The sequence below is a fragment of the Heloderma suspectum genome, chromosome 3, assembly GCF_057233095.1.
Source record: "Heloderma suspectum isolate Gila_16-S chromosome 3, 16-S_ref, whole genome shotgun sequence".
Taxonomy (NCBI): Eukaryota; Metazoa; Chordata; class Lepidosauria; order Squamata; family Helodermatidae; genus Heloderma; species Heloderma suspectum.
The window spans coordinates 286,621,504-286,642,238 of record NC_139460.1 but is presented as its reverse complement, the minus strand read 5'-3'; the positions used below and the strand labels follow the sequence as shown (position 1 = coordinate 286,642,238).

The 20,735-nt window shown below is 47.8% G+C and overlaps 1 protein-coding gene across 1 annotated transcript; it reads right to left on the bottom strand.

Annotated features, from left to right (window-relative positions):
• Positions 1-240: 240 nt before the first annotated feature.
• CHST2 (carbohydrate sulfotransferase 2) lies at positions 241-3,124 on the bottom strand. Its single transcript, XM_084842033.1, has one exon. It carries the CDS (start codon positions 2,104-2,106, stop codon positions 757-759), a length of 1,350 nt encoding a protein of 449 aa, XP_084698159.1. The 5' UTR covers positions 2,107-3,124; the 3' UTR covers positions 241-756.
• Positions 3,125-20,735: the final 17,611 nt, after the last annotated feature.

Below are 20,735 nucleotides of genomic sequence, written 5' to 3'. Positions count from 1 at the left end.
CTGAAAGATCTCTGTGAATATGTGACTGTTTGCCACTAAGCTTCCACCTGTAATGGTACTTGTTAAATGCCATTGCTAACTTTGGCAGGGATGGAAACACTGTGAAAATAACAGTCCATGATTCCCCACTTGCTATCAAGAAAACCTAAGCAACTTATTTTGTGACCATCATCTGCACATCTACAGTATTTTCAAGATGAGCATAATCAATATGTGCAAATCCCAAACAATTAAGCCATTCTAAAATGAGCAACTTTTATTGATTTCTTTATTAATATCACATTTAAACCTTTATACAAAAGTCCAGTCCTCTGAATTTTGCTTTACTGAGTACTCCCCAATCTCAACCTCCAACCATCACCACCACGCGCACACGCACGCACGTACGCACGCACACACACCTCAGCAACTCTGCAAGTCCTTCATGGTCATTATCACAACAATAAGTATGTAAAGATTCTGATACATACTGAATTACGTGACTTGGGCTTGAAAGAAAAGAGGCCTTACAAATACTTACTGAAGTGTGTGTGTGTGTGTGTGTGTGTGTGTGTTTGAAGTAATGACAGCCCAGCAATGCAAAAACAGGAATGTGTGCAATCCTCAGTAGTCTTTGGAGGATCAAAATTGTCTTTCTAACTGTCCTTAAGAAACAGCCACATGTTTCACCACCTCTCTCTCTCTCAACGCAATTGTCTGCAAAGTTGCTGATTGCTCCCTCAGTCAATCCCTTTCTGAAGAAGGCGTACAGCCCATTCATAATCTTGGCTTCCTGAGCAAGGTTTTGCTGAGGTCCTTGACGTCTTCTGGGCTGTTGACTCTCTCGTAGCCCAGAATGGCCATGGGCTGGTGGCAATACTCCTCCACTTGCTTAATCTGCTGAAAGCTCAGCGCTGTCCTCCAGGCATTGACTGCCTGGCTAGCATTCCTGGCAGAGACCACAAAAGGTTTGGAGGAGTAGCCAGGGCCACTGGTCATGTTGAGGGCAAATTTCTCCATCTCCGGGCTCACCACCAGGTTGACAAATCCATACACTTGCCGTAAAGTCTTGATGGGGTCCACTACCAGGTCCTCATAGCGGACGGCCATATAATTCCCCTTGAGCCAGTCAGGGGGGTGCAAAGCAGTTTGCAGGGTCTTTGCCATGCTACCACAGATCACCTCCATGGCCCCTAAGGCGTGGTAGTCCGAGCCAGCTCCCCCTTCCTTCTTGCTGTTCAGCTTGTGGCCTGCATCCAGGAAGGGCATGCGGTGGATGCGGGGGTCCCTGCTCCTCACTACCTGCAAGCTCTCCCGGATGAGCCCGTGGCGGGATTTGATCCTGGAGCTGGCCACTGCTCGGGGGTCCCGGACCAGGTGGATGACCTTGAGAGCCAAGGACGGGTCCTGCATGAGCGGTGCCAGGACTCCAATGTCAAAGACCCGCACACCCTTGATGACCAAAGCACGGTACTTGAGGCACTCTTCCTGGAAGAGGCCAAGCTGCTGCGGCGGGCACTTCTTGCACACCTTGTCATCCACCATGCCCACGACGTCTTTGCGGTAGGCCGGGCAAAGCGGCGAGGAGCAGATCACCTTGTTGGTGGCTGCCCCGAAGATGCCCAAGGTGGTGAGGTTCTTCCCAGCCCCAGCCGTGCTGTAGAGCTGGAAGACAGAGAGGTCACATCGGTAGAGGGAAGTCAACATGTCCCGGGCAGCGCCCTGCAGAGAGACGGCATCCCCCGGGTACAGCTTCTGCCACACATGCCACACCGGCTCGTAAAGAAAGAAGACCTCTGGGTTCTGGTTGAAGAGCTCCCCAAAGAAGGATGACCCTGAACGCCAGGTGGTGAAAACGTAGACCAGCTGCCGCTTGCGGGCAAGGGGCACTGGGGGCCCGTAGAGGGCCCGGGTGTCCGACCGGGACTGAGAGGCGTAGTAAGGCAGCTGCTGTGGGTAGGGGGTGCGGCGGGCCGGCAAGGGTTCGCTGCACTGCTGCGGCCCTTTGTGCCACTTGTAGTCCAGCAAGTTGAGCATGGTGAGGAGCAGCAGCAGCACATAGCCCAAGCAGAGGACCAGCGCCTTCCTGCGGAAAACCTTCATGCCAGCGAGCTGGAGCCAGGGCATGCGACCAGCCCGGCCAACTGTTGCGCATCACAGGCCAACGCCTGGGCTGGCAGATCGGCTGGGCTGGGGCCGGCGGACACGCCAGGGCTTTCCCCGGGGCAAAGAGCGCATCTTCCCGTCTCTCCAGGCGCCCCGGCCTACCTTCGCCCCTCGTTGCTCCCCCGGATGCCCGCTGCGCCCTGGCTTCACCCCGGCGCCTCCTGCCGCCGCTTGCCACCCCTGCCCTCCCGGGCTCAGAAGAACTCGCCTTCCGTCCTCCCTTCCATCGCGGCTCCGGAGGCTTCCCCAGAGAGGTCGTCCGCTGCTCTTCCCTGCGCAGGGCTGAGGCAGCCGCGCTCCAGAGCCAGCAAGTGCCCAGCCGGGGAGCGCGCGGAGGGGGCTCCTTTGCACCAAGTTAATGCATCACCCCAGGAAGCGGGCGGCGGGGGGGCGACGCTGCTCCCTCAGCCCCTCGGCGGCGAGCGCGGGGAGCTTCCGCTCTGCAGCCCAGGCGCCAGGCGGGGAGCGGCGCGGGAGGCGGGCGGGGAGCGGGCAAACTTCACGCGGTCGCCGCGGAGCCCCCGCTCGCCGGGGAAGTGCATGGCGCCCTTGGGGGAGGAGGCGGCATCAACTCCTCTCCTGCGTGCCCGGCTCCGCTTGGATTCCCCTGCACCGGCGAGGGCTCCGGGAGGCGCCGATGGAGGGAGGAGGAGGAGGCCGGGCGCGAAGAGCCGCTAGGACGAGGCGAGCGGCTCGCTGGAGCTCCCCGCGACTCGCCAGCCGCCCATCGCTCCCGAGCGCCCGCCAGGCGCTGGGTCCAGCGCGGGGGGAGGGCGGGGAAGAGCAGCCGGCCTCCTCGCGCCAGCGCGCTCCGCAGTGCTCAAGCGCCGCCGCCGCTTCATCGCCCGCCCATGGAGGCTCTGGGCGCGAGCCGCTTCTTGCCCGGCGGGAGGCGGAGGCGCGGGAGGCGGAGAGCGCGGCGCCTCGGGAGCCCGGCGGCGGCGGCGGCGGCTCTCGGCCGCCCGGCTCGCTTCCCCCTCTACTGAAGAGCCGCGGAGCTGCAGCCTCCGACGCGCCCGCCCCCGCGGCCCGCCTCGCGCCTCCCCATTGGGCGCTGCGCCTGCCAGTCCGCTGGCTCTCCTCCCCCCTCCCCTAAGAAAGACACGGGCTGTGCCGATTTTCCGGCTGCCTCTGGCGCTACTGCTGCGGGGAAAAGCGGAGTGGGCGGGCGCGCACGGGCAGCTCAGCTGGCTGCCCACGGGGCCCTCCCGCGGGTGTGCGCCCGTCTGCCCCAAAGCCCGGCTAGACTCGCTTCGCGCGCCCGCCTTCCCCCCGGCCCCCGGCCCTCCTTCCGGAAGCGGACTGGGGGGAAAGTTTCCAAACTGCAGCCGACCTCGCCAGCTGGGCTTTCGGGGAGGGGGCACCCCGTCGTCGAAAAGATTCGTCTCTCGCCAGGATTTCTTTCCAGTAAATTCTGCTCCGCAACCCAAGCCAGGATGCGCTGGTTCAGTAGAATGCCGGAAAGCAGGTGCCACAAGGTGGGGGAGTTTGAGCTCTTCGCCTTCTCCATATCCGCACAGCCCTGCGAGATGTTAACAGCTACATCAAACACAGTATAATTATCATAACTACTTCAATTATTAATTAATGCAATCTAACCTTATTCAGTCTTTCCCAATTAATGAGGGTGATACATTCCAATTATAATTAATTAATTATAGTTATTAATTGGGGTACCTTGAATAAGGTTTGATTGAATTAATTAATAATTGAAATAATTATGATAATTATACTGTTTTTGATTGGATAGGGTAGAATTGGATATTCAGCCTTTCCCAATTAATGAGGATGATACATTCTAATTATAATTAATTAATTATAGTTATTAATTGGGGTACCTTGAATAAGGTTTGATTGAATTAATTAATAATTGAAATAATTATGATAATTATACTGTTTTTGATTGGATAGGGTAGAATCGGATATTCAGCCTTTCCCAATTAGAGGATGATACATTCCAATTATAATTAATTAATTAATTATAGTTATTAATTGGGGTACCTTGAATAAGGTTTGATTGAATTAATTAATAATTGAAATAATTATGATAATTATACTGTTTTTGATTGGATAGGGTAGAATCGGATATTCAGCCTTTCCCAATTAATGAGGATGATACATTCTAATTATAATTAATTAATTATTATAATTATTAATTGGTGTACCTTGAATAAGGTTTGATTGAATTAATTAATAATTGAAATAATTATGATAATTATACTGTTTTTGATTGGATAGGGTAGAATCGGATGGGAAGGCAGACAGAGGGTGCATCCAGATGGAGGGGCGCCTAGTGCCACCAGTCAAAAGACATCGTGCCCCTGTTCGACTGTTCCTCCCTGACAGTTTTTCTGTGGAAAGGAGGGAGGGTCCTTCAACCAAGACTCCTGAACAAACTTAGCAGTCATGGAATAAGACTGTTTTTGGTTAAAGAACAGAAAACAAACAGAGTAGGAATAAATGGGAAAATTCTCCCAATCAAGGGATGTAAATAGTGGGGTCCCATGGGGGGTTGCATTGGGTCCAATGCTTTTCAAGTTGGTCATAAATTATCTGGAATTAGGAGTGAGCAGTGAAGCGGCCAAGTTTGCCAATGACACCAAATTATTTAGGGTGGTTAAAATGAAAAGGGATTGCGAGGAGCTCCAAAAAGATCTCTCCAAACTGGGAGAATGGGCATCTCAATGGCAAATGCAGTTCAAGATAAGCAAGTGTAAAGTGTTGCACGTTGAGGCAAAAAATGAATTTCAGGTATAGCTGTTAGGATCTGAGTTAGCACTGACTGACCAAGAAAGAGATCTTGGGGTTGCAGTGGACAGCTCAGTGAAAATGTCAGTGTGCAGCTGCTGTAAAAAAGGCAAACTCCATGTTAGGCATAATTAGAAAAGGAATTGAGAATAACACTGCCAGTGTCATACTGCCCTTATACAAATCTATGGTGTGACCACAGTGAGAATACTGTGTACAGTTCTGGTCACCACACCTAAAAAGGGATACTGTAAAGCTGGAAAAAGGGCAACTAAAATGGTCAAGGGGCCGGAGCAACTCCCCCATGAGGGAAGGTTAAAGCAGCTGGGATTATTTAGCTTGGGGAAAAGGCGAGTAAGGGGAGACATGATAGACATGTAAAAATGATGCATGGTGTGGAGAATGTCAATAGAGAGACATTTTTCTCCCTCCCTCATTAGAACCTGGGGTCATCCCATAAAGCTGATTGGTGGGAGATTCAGATAAAAAGGAAGTACTTTTTCACACAGCATATAGTTGAACTATGGAATTCACTACCACAGGATGTGGAGATGGCCACCAATTTGGATGGCTTTAAAAGGGAGTTAGACAAATTCCTGGAGGAGAAGGCTGTCAGTGGCTACTAGTCCGGATGGCTATGTGCTACCTCCAGTATCAGAGGCAGTATGGCTATGTACACCAGTTGCAGGGGAACATGGGCAGGAGGGTGCTGTTGCACTCGTGTGGCTTGAGGGTGTCCCGTTGACAGCACGTTAGCCACTGTGTGAACAGAATGCTGGACCCTTGGTCTGATCCAGCATGGCTGTTCTTATGTTCTTATGTGGGTTGGGTAAGTTGCACGATAAAAGCCTCATGTGGACACCACCCAGAGAGGAAGGAGATATTTAATGTTTAGGGCAGGGCTGACCGCTCACAGTCCAGCCCAAAATGTTGTGTGGCTTGCCTGTGGACCTACCACATTTCAGTTCACGGGTGTTTAAGAGTTTGCCCTCAGTTTCAAGCACAATGAAAGAGAATGTTAGAAAGCAGCCACGACAGGGCCAAATTACATGTGATGTGGGTAACTGGGTCTCCCCCCATTTAAAAAAGAAAAAATCTTTAAGCCTGTGATTCTATACTCTGTTACTGGAGAGTAAGCCCCATTTAGTTCAGTGGGACTTCTGAATAGGATTACACAGTAAAGCAGCCAAATTTGATGAGAGCAGCCACACTGGCGGAGGGTTTATTGTTGTTTTAGGGTGCAATCCTAAGTAGATAGGTGGCCGCCCCCGACCTCGGAGGCCTGTCCAAAGAGAGGCATGGGGGGATCGTTCCCTCACGCCTCTCCTGCCTTGGTCTTTTTTGCTAGACAGCCATTTTCAGCTGTCTAGCAGTGGGGGGCCAACCAGGAGAGGAAGCTGCCATACGACACATAGGATGTGTCGTAAGTGCAGCTCCACTCTCCCCGCCCTGGAATGCCCCCAGCCCAGCCCCTTTTCAGTTAGTCTGCTCTCATCTTCCGAGCATGGAGGACAGGGCTTCTCTGCACTGCCTCCGAGGCAGTGTGGACAAGGGGGGAGGTTGGATTTCCAGGAACCGACCTCAGAGCCCATGCTCCGAGGTCAGTTCCCGGAATAGAGCATATTCTATGGCCCGCTAGACAGTGTCTAGCGGCCATAGGATTGCTCCCTTAATTATTTTTGTTAATGTATTGTATCAGTTAAAAATATAATAACAAATAAATCTAACAATACAGAACCATTTAACAATGTGGAAATGGTGTAGTTCATTCAGTAACTTGATAGCAGGCAATCATAGCTTAATTCTGGTCTGAACATATAACATCAATTTTGGCCCGCTTGAGCTGGCTGCCTGCAGGTTTCTGAGCCCAATGCAAGGTGCTGATTTTGAGCACTCTCCCCAGTGAGGCCCATATGATGCCAACATTTTTATTCTTTCGGTACCAAGTTAAGACTTCCCTCAACTCCCAGGCATTTGAGAGCATATGCTATGGGTTTAACCAGTCCTGGAATTTGTATTGGTGATTGTTTTGTATTGTTTTTGAATATAAATGTTTTTTATATTATATATTGAATTTGGAAGTTTTAATCTTTTGTAAACCACCCAGAGAGCTCTGGCTATTGGGTGGTATAGAAATATAATTCATCATCATCCATCATGTTTAGTCATACATGTAAAATCTGTTATTCCCTTTCAGCCAAGAGGTCTCTCCACAATGATCCATATGTAGATGGAGGTGAAATGTCATTTTTATTCCTGTTTGCATAGTCAATATGTTGTTTCCATGTCTCAAAAAAATTGTCTCTGCTTGATTCCGACCTTATCCATCTAATGTGCTTTTTGAATTTCTCAGGAAGGGCTATAGACTGAGCCCTTCTTGAGAAATTCCCAGCTGAGCAGAGCAGAGCAAGCTGGTCCAGGGACTACAGAAGCAAGCAAGCTCCCAGAGAGCGAGCGAACAGGGGGAGCAAACAGGAGTTGGGCAGGGGAGTTGCAGTGGTTGAAGAGACAAAGGAGACAGAAGCTAAGAGGTAAGTGGGCTGCAGGAAGCCCAGGGGGCTGCCCTTTATCCTTCTGAGTGGCTGTGAGCTCACCAGGTGCTTCTGAGAGCTCCAACTGAATTGGGGGTGTGTGGCCTGAGTACTCCCAGCAACTGAGTGAGTGGGGAGCTTCAGTCTGTTTCCTGCCTCCCAGCAGAGCAGAGCAAGCTGCTCCAGCTGGTCAAGGGACTACAGAAGCAAGCAAGCTCCCAGAGAGCGAGGAAACAGGGGGAGCAAACAGGAGTTGGCCAGGGGAGTTTGGCAGGGGAGGTCAAGGGGGAGGCCCCTAACCTTTTTTTTTCTTTTTTTTCTTTTTTAACTAACTTTTTTTTCATTTATTTGTCTTGTAACACACACTTCCAAACTAGTGGAACTCTGCTTTTAACCTCTACTGAGTAGAGGAGCAGGCACAGGCTAGTCTAGAACAATCACAAAGCTAGACACAAAAAGGGAAAAGAAGCAATGGAAGGACAAGACTCTCCAGTGGTGGTGACCTGCAAGGTGTGTGCAATGTTTGTTTTCTTGCCTGAGAACAACACTGCCTACACCTGCAACAAGTGCAAGTTGATCATGCTGCTGGAAGAAAAAGTAAGAGGACTGGAGCGGCAACTTCGACCCTCCGGGGAATAAGAGAACACGAAGAATTCTTGGACAGAATGGGGGAACTACAGCAGCAAAGGGAAGACCAGAAGCTTGAAGAGCAACAGCAAGATGAGGCAGTGGGAAATGCTGAGTTGAAGAAAAATGGAGTAGAGGATACTCCTTGGAAAAGGGTGACAGGAGAAGAACTAGACTCCACTCTGCACTAGTGGAAGCAGTGGAGCTGTGGAACCGATTCCAGGTACTTGCGGATGAGAGTGGAGGACAGCCTGCAGAGGAAGAATCACAGGGGAACCTGCATAAGAGTGAGCAAGAGGCTGAAGGTCAGTCAGACAGAGGCGATGAAACCCAGGCCTACAACAAGAAGAAGAGAAGAGTGGTAGTAGTGGGAGACTCCTTGCTGCGTGGGATCGAGACCCAAGTATGTCACGAAGACCCGTGGACTCACCAGGTATGTTGTCTCCCCGGAGGACGGATTAGAGACGTGACTGAAAGGTTGCCTGCACTCATAAAGCCCACTGACAGGTATCCCTTTCTTCTCATCCATGTGGGAACAAATGATACCGCCAAGCGGACCTACGAAGAGATCATGTCAGACTTTGAAGCTCTGGGAAGGAAACTCAAGAACTTTGGGGCCCAGATAGTTTTCTCATCCATCCTTCCAGTAGTTAGAAGAGGGATAGAAAGGGAACGAAAAATACTCCGGGTGAATGACTGGCTACAAAGGTGGGGTTGACGAGAAAGATTTGGATTCTGGGACCACGGGCTATACTTCCTGGAAGATGGGCTGTTGGCAAGGGATGGGTTGCACCTCACAAAGGCCGGGAAGAATGTGTTTGGCCACAGCATGAGGAACTTCATCAGGAGGGCTTTAAACTGAATCCTACGGGGAAGGGAGATGTAATGTTGGGGGTAACAATGGACATAGGCGCATGCACTGCAATGGAGAGAACAGCTCTGATAGCGCCCAATAATAGTCTTCAGACACATGTAGGAAGAAAGCCAGACTATGAAGCACATGGTCTTCGATGTCTATATACTAATGCCCAGAGTATGGGAAACAAACAGAACAAACTTGAACTCTTAAGACAAGAGGGAAATTATGACTTGATAGGTATAACTGCCCCTTCATGGATCACTGCCTTGTTGTGCCGAAGGGGCTTGCGTAACTCAGTGAAGCCATAAGCTATGCCGTGCAGGGCCACCCAAGACGGACAGGTCATGGCAGAGAGTTCTGACAAAATGTGGTCCACTGGAGAAGGAAATGGCAACCCACTCTAGTATTCTTGCCAAGAAAACCCCATGGAACGTATCACAAGGCTAAAAGTTATGACGCCGGAAGATGAGCCCCTCAGGTCGGAAGGTGTCCAATATGCTACTGGGGAAGAGCAGAGGGTATTTCCAAGTAGCGCCAGAAAGAGTGAAGCGGCTGGGCCAAACCCGAAAGGACACTCAGCTGTGGATGTGTCTGGCGGTGAAAAGAAAATCCGATGCTGTAAAGAACAATATTGTTTAGGAACCTGGAATGTCAGATCAATGAATCAAGGTAAACTGGAGGTGGTCAAACATGAGATGGCAAGATTGAACATCGACATCTTGGGAATCAGCGAACTAAAATGGACAGGCATGGGCGAATTTAATTCAGGTGACCATCATATCTACTATTGTGGGCAAGAATCCCTTAGAAGAAATGGAGTAGCACTCATAGTCAACAAAAGGGTGGGAAATGCAGTACTGGGGTACAATCTTAAAAATGATAGAATGATCTCAGTACGAATCCAAGGCAAACCATTCAACATCACAGTAATTCAAGTCTATGCCCCAACCACTGAGGCCGAAGAAGCTGAGGTTGATCGGTTCTATGAAGACCTGCAACACCTTCTAGAACTAACACCAACAAAAGATCATAGAATCATAGAATAGTAGGGTTGGAAGGGGCCTACAAGGCCATCGAGTCCAACCCCCTGCTCAATGCAGGAATCCAAGTCAGAGCATCCCTGACAAATGGCTGTCCAGCCTCGTCTTGAAGGCCTCCAGTGTGGGAGAGCCCACCACCTCCCCAGGTAATTGGTTCCATTGCCGTATTGCTCTGACACTCAGGAAGTTTTTCCTGATGTTCAGTCGGAATCTGGCTTCCTGTAACTTGAGCCCATTATTCCGTGTCCTGCACTCTGGGATGATCGAGAAGAGATCCTGGCCTTCTTCTCTGTGACAACCTTTCAAGTACTTGAAGAGCGCTATCATATCTCCCCTCAGTCTTCTCTTCTCAAGGCTAAACATGCCCAGTTCTTTCAGTCTCTCTTCATAGGGCTTTGTTTCCAGTCCCCTGATCATCTTTGTTGCCCTCCTTTGAACCCTCTCCAGCTTGTCTGCATCCTTCTTAAAGTGTGGTGCCCAGAACTGGACACAGTACTCCAGATGAGGCCTAACCAGTGCTGAGTAGAGGGGAACTAGTACTTCCCGGGATTTGGAAGCGATGCTTCTATGAATGCAGCCCAAAATAGCATTTGCCTTTTTTGCAGCCACATCACATTGTTGGCTCATATTCAGCTTGTGATCGACGACAATTCCAAGATCCTTCTCGCTCGTAGTGTGGTTGAGCCACGTATCCCCCATCTTGTAACTGTGCATTTGGTTTCTTTTTCCTAGGTGCAGAACTTGGCATTTGTCCCTATTAAATGCCATTCTGTTGTTTTCTGCCCAGCACTCCAGTCTATCCAGATCACTTTGAATTTTGTTTCTGTCTTCCAAAGTATTAGCTATCCCTCCCAATTTTGTGTCATCTGCAAATTTGATCAGCATTCCCTGCACCTCCTCCTCCAAGTCATTAATAAAAATATTGAAGAGCACTGGGCCCAGGACTGAGCCCTGCGGTACCCCACTCGTTACCTCTCCCCAGCTTGAGAAGGTCCCATTAATAAGCACTCTTTGGGTCCGATTCTGTAGCCAACTGTGGATCCACATGATCGTTGTTTCATCTAGCCCACTTCGAGCTAGTTTGCTCATCAGGATATCATGGGGCACTTTGTCGAAAGCTTTGCTGAAGTCGAGGTATATGATGTCTACAGCATTCCCACGGTCTACAAGGGAGGTGACTTGATCAAAAAATGAGATCAGATTTGTCTGGCAGGACTTGTTTTTGACAAATCCAACATCATGCCTGCTCAGAAGTAAGCCCCATTGAGATGAATAGAACTTACTCCCAGCTAAGTGTGCATAGGATTGCAGCCCAACAGTGCAATCCCTGCGCTGCTGGGGAGGAGCGAAGCAGCAGATCTACCTTATTATCCCAAGGTCTCCTGGCTCCTTTCAGTGCAGCAGATCTTTTTATTTTAGATCTCTCCACTGGAAGTGATGGGGCGATTAGCTAGAGCAGTTCCAAGCTAACATAGCAAGGCTAGTCTGGGACTGCCTTAGTGGAATGGAGCAGGTTTGGATCCAGTGCAACCAAAGCCAAGACTAGCTAGGGATGTCAGAGAATTCCACGACGGATCTCAGTGAGGTCGAATGCCAGTGGATTCGGCCCCCCGAAACCCGTTGCGGAATGAAGCCCCCCCACCCCACGAAAGGCGCGCGGGACAGAGCACTTACCTGCTCCTGTCCATGCTGCTTTGCAAATGGCAGCCATCCTGGCCACCATTCGCTTCCTCCTCTTCCTAGCCATGAAAGGCTAAGTAAATACTTACGTAGCCTATCACGGCTAACGCAGGGACGCCATTTGCGTAGCCTATCACGGCGGGGGGGGGGGGAACCCAGGGTACGCAAATGGCGGCTACTGCCATTCGTGTATGCTGGGTTTTTTTTCCCCCTGCCATGATAGGCTACATAAATATTTACGTAGCCTATCACGGCTCAATACAGGGACGCAAATGGTGGCAGCTATGACAGCCGCCATTTGCGTCCCTGCAGGGCTGTCCAGTGGCCGGATGTCCAGCTGCGGGCGGCCGGAGCTGGCCGGTGGCTCTGTGGCTTGGCCGCGGAGCAGAGCCAGCTGGGCAGGATTCCGGGGGGAGGGACGGAGCACCTCCCCCCCCCACAGATGCCCCTGCACGGAGCCAGCTAAGGGATTCGTACATCCCTAGGACTAGCCCACCCCCACCCCACCCCACCCCCAGAATGCCCTATTTGGGGGCCTTGCACTTGCTACTGCAGTGGGAGCACAACCAGCAGGAACTTTCCACAGCTGCTTTCCACAGGCAGAACTGGCTCACCGGGGCAAACAGAGCCCCTCCCCACCCTAGTGGAGCTCTTCTTTGCCGGTGGGAGTCTGGCTCTGCCCTATCCTAATCCCTCCCTAGGAGGTGGATCCGGGGTTTTGGATTGCTCTGTAAGTAAAGTTTTGGACCTCTTGGTATCACTCAAATGATCAAAGCAAAAAAACCCATATTATTTGTTTTTCACTTGTATACTGCAGAATATAATAAAATCCCTCAGCAGTTCACAATCAATATTAAAATACATTTAAACACAACATTAAAAACACAACATTGAAAACACAACATTAAAAACCCTTCCAACTACAGTAAAAACAATTCTAGAAGCAGTAAAATGGAGCAGAATGATTAATTTACTTACAGCCCAGGAAAAGCCTGGGTGAACAACTGTGTTTTCAGGAGGCACTTAAAAGATGTCACATTTTCTGCCTTCCAAGCTACATGAGGGAGGGTTTTCCAGAGGGTGGGTGCTGCTACAGAGAAGGCCTGCTGCCGGTGTACTTTGGGGTATGTAAAAAATGTACAAACATACAAGCAGATATTCCATTCTTATATATCGGCTTGAGGAAACGACTGTCAATTCCTGACCAGTCCCAGTTAGCTAGTTGGGTTGTTTTATTTATTTACTTACAATATTTATATAGCTCTCTTCAACTAAAACAGCTTTCAAAACAGTTAATGGTTTTATAACCACATAAACAGGCACTTCAAAGCCTTTTCTGCAGATAATGTAATTCCAAGCCACAGTTCAATCAGTCTGAAGAAAGGGGAGAATACCAGGTATGTCTAAAAACTAGCCAAATAGCTCCCCACCCCCCATATGTACAGGAAAGGTGTGGGGAGGCCAGGTGGGAGAACAGAAGAAAGTTGAAGAGATAAAAACAATGAATGCTGATACTAAGACATATCAATTGATTTTTAGTCAGAGGTATCCAGGAATGCTCAAAGAACTTGACACCTTTTTTCTAATGAGTTCAAAAGTGGTCTATCTAAAGTGACTGAGACATAATAAAGACACACAAAATTAACTGCAATTCTAAGCACGTCTGGCTGTACCTAGGAATCCTGACATGTTCCTTCCCTTCCAGTTAGGTTCAGAATTGGAGGATAAACAAGGTTTTAAGCAATGGTTCTTTACTACATGTGGGAGGCCAATATAGTGTCAAATCTACTCCTTGGGATTTCCGCCCAGAAAAAATTAAATAGCAGGGATACCGTTCACGTATAAACACTGGAGCCTCTATACATTATCAAATGTCATCAGTAGTACTATTCACCGTTTAAATGTGAAATTCCACTGATGAAATCTAAACTACACACAATATTAAACAATTTGCCAGTTGCGGTTTAAATTTACCATCCAAAGGAACACTACAAGCTTTATGAACATTCTTGGGGCATTAGTATAATGAGTAATTCCCCATTTGCAGAGTTATGTAGTCGCGCAATACAATATTCTTCAAGGAAAATGAATCTTTTTTCCCCAAATGTTCATTGTGACTTAACTGCATAATTTTTTTAAGTACACTGCCAGGCCAAAAACTGCCAGATAATTGTGTTTAATATTGTAATTTCAATACAGAATGAATAGGGCTTTTTAAAAAAAACCACCTACGTAATTTACAATTACAGCTTGATACATCTTCAATCAATTTATTTGGCATATTAATCAAACAAGACTTTTGTCACAAGTTACGAAGTATGCTTCAATTTACATGGACATGCATATCACATACATGTAAACCAAACACATACCTGAAGGATCTTTTGGCGTTGAACTCTGGGCACTTAGGAAAACCTGGTACCCCCAAAAGTTGAGAGTCAGAGACCACAACAAGGTCTTTGAAAGCAATTATTTGATTTATTAAAGAAGAATTTAAAATGAATTAAAATCAGACATCAGGGAAAATAGAACTATACATACATCTGGGGAATTAGAATCATACATTAACACTCAGAAGGTTGAAGACAAGCATTTAAAGTAAATAGTGAAGTACACTGGGATGCATAGGAAATTGTGTGTGTATGTAGAGGAAGAGAGAGACAGTGTGTGTAGGGGGGACTTTCAGCTTGATATTTCTGAATGGGGGAGTAACAGACTTTTTGAGGGGATTGAGAGAGTTTTAGAGCAAATGCAGGGTTCTGGGAGGAAGAGTATGGAGAAAGAGCTAAAGCCTTGGAATTTTGGAGTTGGTATTGGGTGGAATATTAGGAAAAGGAGGGAAAAGAAAGAAGGAAATAGAAGATGATGCAAAAAGTTACCTCTCCTTATTTGCTGGCATGTGAAGTGATGGGAAGCTCTGTTGGGTTCCTTCTCTGGGAAAGAAGGGGGGGAAAGGGGGAGGAAAGGGGGGGAGGTTGCTCTTCTGAGCAGAAAGGATGGAAGGAGTCTTCTTTCCTTCTCTCCCTCACTGCCTGCTCTATAAATTTGGGATGTAGTAATCAGAATAAAACAAAACACATCCTTCTTCCAAGATTACTCAAGGATGTTGGAAAACTGATTTTTAGGTGTTATACATTAAGGGAAGAAAGATGACAATGGAATTCTCTTTCTTTCCTGACGTGAGGAAAGGATGGGAGTTGATGGGTGCATATCTCTAGCTTTCACAGGTCCAGGTGAGCAAAATAGCCAGGGGGATTTTGGTGATGGTCTTAAGCAAAGGTGACAAAAGAGTTGTGTAAGCAAGCTTGCTTACACTATATTGGGTTTTCAGGATCTTGCAGCATTAAAAGGCATTGAATTCTTTATTTTTCCTTCTATTTGGCTTAAATAGGAAGGTTAGAAATCAGCATAAAATATTTTCATGGTGGGGGCTTCTGTAGTTGTCCTGAGGCAAGATCTGAAATTTACAACTGTTAGCTGAGGAATTAAGGCAATCAGAGCACAGTGGCTGACCAGAATATTTATGCAAGTAGTCTGCATCTCCTCTTGGGTTGTGCAAGGTCTTAACATCCTATGGGACCTGTTTTTCTACCCTTCTCCACGACCAAAAAACCTTAGTCCCCGTCCAGATACAGGCCACATTTTCCCAGATCAGCAGAATTTTGGGGTATTTCATAGGAAAGGTTCCTCCTGTGCAAGCACCGGGTCATTGCTGACCCCTAGAGGGATGCCGCTTGCGCTGGCGTTTTCATGGCAGACTGTAGCGGGGTGGTTTGCCATTGCCTTCCCCAGTCATGACTACCTTTCCCCCAGCAAGCTGGGTCCTCACTTTACCGACCTCGGAAGGATGGAAGGCTGAGTCAACCTGAGCCGGCTACCCGAGACCCGGCTTCCGCTGGGATCAAACTCAGGTCGTGGGGAGAATTTCGGTTGCAATACTGCCGCCTACCACTCTGGGCCACACGAGGCTCATAACACACATATTAAAATCCCTCCAACCCTAATTCTCCCTAGCTTAAAGAAGACTGAGTCCACATAACTGCATTTATCATATTTGTCATTTGTTTCTTTTGCCTCCTTTTGTTGTCCTTGCCCACAATCATAATTCCAATTGTATGCACTTTGGAGCAAGACCTTTGGGGGTTTTGCTTATGTTAGCCTGTAAATTGCCATGTATGTATTGCTGACACTGTATTAATGGTAGGTGAGACTAACCACACTGCAGACTGCACAAGGATGCCAGCTCCCCGCCTCCCAATGTCGAATTTAATGACAGAAGCACTTTTGAAAATTACCCCTCCTGTTTGTTGCATCCATGTCTACTACAAAAAAACTATTCTAAGGGTACAATCCTATGGCCACTAAACAGCGGCTCGATGGCCATAGGATTAATCAGTTTTCGGGAACCAACCTCAGAGCCAGCGCTCCGAGGTCACTTCCCAGAACACCACCTCCCTGCCCCCACCGCCTCGTAAGAGCAGCACGGAGCAGGGGAAAGGGGGACATTCCTGGGGGTGGGGGAGGGGCAGGGACAGCAGAAGCGTCATTACAACGCTTCCTATGCACTGTCCAGCCTCTTCCGCCCTGCTCTGACCCACTCCAGCTAGACAGCCGAAATCATCCATCTATCTGCTAATGTAGGGTGGCTGGAGCATGGAGGAAAAAGTCCCCTCTGTACTCTGCCCACCCTACACTGGATAGTCCGTTGCCTCTGAGTTCTGAGGCGGCCAGCTATCCCCATTGGATTGCACCCTCCATTTGTTCTAAAAAGGCACATTCACATCCTGGTATATGTCACTAGGCCAGTTCCCCACCCATATCCCCAACATTTTGATGCCACAGCTCTCTGGACTTATCTCACTTCTTGGATCAAAGGGTTGTTGTTGTTGTTCAGTTGTTAAGTCGTGTCCGACTCTTCGTGACCCCATGGACCATAGCACGCCAGGCCTTCCTGTCCTCTGCTCTCTCCTGGAGCGTGCTCAAGTCCATATTTATTGCATCGGTGATGCTATCTAGCCATCTCATCCTCTGCTGTCCCCTTCTCCTTTTGCCTTCAGTCTTTCCCAGCATCAGGGTCTTTTCCAGAGAGTTTTCTCTTCGCATTAGGTGGCCAAAATATTTGAGCTTCAGCTGCAGTATCTGTCCTTCCAATGAGCACTCAGGGTTGCTTTCCTTTAGGATGGACTGATTTGACCTCCTTGCAGTCCAAGGGACTCGTAAGAGTCTTCTCCAGCACCACAGTTTGAAAGCATCAACTCTTCGGCGCTCAGCCTTCCTTATAGTCCAGCTCTCACAGCCATACGTTACTACTGGGAAAACCATAGCTTTGATTGTACGGACCTTTGTCGGCAAGGTGATGTCTCTGCTTCTTACTATGCTGTCTAGGTTTGCCATAGCTTTCCTCCCAAGGAGCAAGCGTCTTTTAATTTCATGGCTACAGTCACCATCTGCGGTGATCTTGGAGCCCAAGAAAATAAAATCTGTCACTGCTTCCATTTCTTCCCCTTCCATATGCCAGGAAGCAAATCTGTATGGGCAGAAAGTCTGACAGGGGTATCAGTGTCAGATAAGCATGTATATACAGCATACTCATATATACTTGTTATACATTTCCAACCTCTCCTACAGATCAGCTAGCTTAGGGTTGTATCCAAGGTTAGTCTAACTTAAATCCCATTCATTTCAATGGGTCTACTCTAAGTAGAACTAACATTAGATACGACATTTAAACTGCATCATTGACCAACATACAAAAGTTTACTTTGTCATGTACAAAAACTACTATATGTTTGAGGAAAGATCCTTGTTGAACCAGAAATACCATGAACATTTGCTTCTCAGTCTTTTAGAAAGTGTTGAGTTTCAAAGCAAATAACATAAATGTAGCAGACAGCATCACTTGTATTTTCACACTGAAAATGGTTAATTGTACGTTGGGAACAGAGGAAGCTGCCTTATGACAAGTCAGAACATTGGTTCATCAAGCTCAGTCCTGTCTACTCCAGCCCTGCCCAACCTGGTGACCTCCAGATGTGTTGGAAAACATCATCCTGAACCCATATGGCAATGCTGGCTAGGGGTGGTGGGAATTGTAGTTTGATCCTGGAAGGTATCAGGTTAGGGAAGGCTAGTCTACATCGAGTGGCAGCAGCTCCCAGCCCAACCTGGAGATGCTGGGGACTGAAACTGGGACCCTCTGCATACAAAGCATGTTGTAAAATGGGATTTAGAGGTACCTGTGTATATTCTCCACTTTAAAGGTTTGAGTCAACTACCTGTTTTGGAGGGGTGACAAATCCTCCCTAAATTCACTTAGGACTATGCAGAGGACATCACAATCCTATGTAGCATCAGACATGGCTGTGATGACATCATGGAGGACAGATCTATATGGACAGCAAGTTATTTAAACAAATAAATGAAGATTTTTTACAAGGAGTAGTCAACACACACCGAAAAAATAAAAACATGAGAGTACTGCCAAAAATATTCACAAGATGGTGAGTGATTTTGTCTCAACCTGGTGGAAATTAAATTGACGTTTCCCACCATAAGCCTCTAACAGCAGTTATTCCCTTCTTTACTTTTTTAAAGTGAAAATAATTGATAAGAATTGATAAACTTGAATTGATCGATCTTTAATAGATTAGATCAATAATTTAGACCAGCTTTATCGTTTCAGGAGGGAAATCTGAAACTCATTCAATTGATTTGTTTGGCTCAAACTGTAAAGCATTGTTTGTTAGTTAGATTGTTTTTCAGTATACATTTCAAAAACGGCAGAGATATACATTTTCAACATGGCCCTTTCATATTTGAAGGCTGTAACAGTGAACCAATTTGGAGGAGGAATGTACTCTGAATAGGCTTTAGAAAATGATATTTCCAAACTATCCAAAATTCTGCAGTACAGATGTTTTGAAGAGAAAGCTACAGGGTAGAAGCACTAGCTATTAATTTTAAAAATATAATAATTGGGACAAGACAATATCACAGTAACCCTACGGGGACTGTCTGAAAGAAATAAAAAAATAAAACTAGGTCAGTACAAGACAGCCTGAGTAAATAGGAATTCTACACTGAAGCAACGTGTGGTACTACAAGGACATTAAGCCCTCTAGAAAAATGAGTGCACCTTTTTGAAAGCTCCAGTCAGGCTAGAGAGAGACATTTTGTTGCCTGAAACCAAAACCAAAAAAAAAGAAAAAGTGGCTTGTTTGTTTAGCTAACTGTGGTGACATGTCATTTGCGATACACGTGTAATTCAATGAAAAATGTTAGCATCGCCAAGCTTTCCCCAACCTTGTACCCCTGCTGCCTGAATGGAGGATGCTGGGAGGTGTGGTTCAACACATCTGGAGGTTGGGGAAGGTTGGCTTAGTCTGATATGGATGTGCATGTGTGTTTGCCCTGTCTACCTTCCCTTCAGCTGCTTACACATTTCAAGCTGCCTCACACTTTGCATTGCAGCCAGGCATTTGCCACCAGGATGTGTATGTCCGCCAAACAACTTGGAGGCATGGGCCAGAAAACTGCCATTGACTGGGGATCCCTAGGATGTATTGACTGCATATTTAAAGACATGCATCCATGGCTGTCATCCAGGGTAGGCAGGGTCAGGCGCCTGCCGAGGGGCCTACAGACAAGAGACCCTCTGACCTGCTCCTCCCCTTCATCACTGCAACCTGCTGATTCACCTGCCTCTCGCTCTGACCCAGAGAATGGTGATGGTGAGATGAAGGAGCAGTAGCAGAAACTGCCTACTTGATCGCTGGCGCTCCGTTGAGCAAGCAAGTGGTAGCAATGATGAGAAAGAAGATGAGGAGCAACGGCAGCTGGTGACAATGGCATGAGACGGTAGACTCACTGAGGGGGGTGAACATTGAGGGCATCTTGCCCAAGGGCCCTCAGAAACCTGGAGCCGGCACTGCATGCCTCTCCCCTCCGCGCTTGATGCAGTTACCACAGAAATAAGTGGAATGTTCACTTGAAGCAGCTCTCACTCTTCCAGTCAGAGAGGTAGCTGGTTATCTCTGTTTTCTGTTGTTGGAAAGAAGTCACCACGTTTGTTAGGTTTTAAAGACAACTGTGTTCAACAGCTACTGGCTGATTTACCAAAGACTTGCACCAGTTCTATTTCCACAATGTCTAGATCTTAGTGAAAGGGTATGTAAGAAACATGGCTCATCCACTTCTCTGAGGTCCAGAAAAGAGGAGTGGAGCCAGCACGGTGTAGCGGTTTGAGTGTCGGACTGGGACTTGAGAGACCTGGGTTCTAGTCTCCACTCAGCAATGAAGCCCACTGGGTCACTTTGGTCCAGTCACTGACTCTCAGCCTAACCTACCTGACAGGGTTGTTGTGAGGATTAAATGGAGGAGGACCATGTAAGCCACCATGGGTTCCTTGCAAGATCCAAAAGGCGCACCAATGGAAGACAAATGAAATCTCGGGTGGCCTATTTCCACCCAGCAGCATCTACCTACTTTAAAAGTGGAAAGTCCAAAGCTCTCCATGTGGTGTGAAGGAAGCATCCAAGAGTGGGCTCTCTCCTACTACCATCCAGGAAAGACGGGGATGATGTGACCTAGATTTCAATAGTAGGTCAGTGCTGTGAGACTCCTCCCCAATTGTTTCCCTGCTTTTGCTCAGGGCAAAGCTTGTTTTCTTTAGCTCCTGTCTTCCAGCATTTGGCTTCTAATAATATCTCTCATTACTTATGAACCTTTCTTACCTTCTTCTTGATCCATGTTTCACTATCTTTATTCCTTCCTGCCTTGTTGCTTTAAATACATTCTCTCTGTTTCTTTTATCCTTGGTGCCATCTCTTCTTCCTTCTTCTGGGCCATGGCCCAGACAGGAAAGAGCACCACTTCCAAGCCTGCAAGCGAAAAGAAATCACAGCATGTCCACATGTTCAGAGGCATTAAGCAAACCACTCCAGCTGCTACACGGACTCCAGCTGCAAGTATGCGGCATGCACATCCATTCAGCCACAGAGCAGCCAGGAGCCTTCACAACCCAGAACCCATACATCCTGGCCACTGCCACCTTCAGGGTGACCTGGCAAGAGACCATCTCCAGCAGCAGCATAAGGGGCCACAACC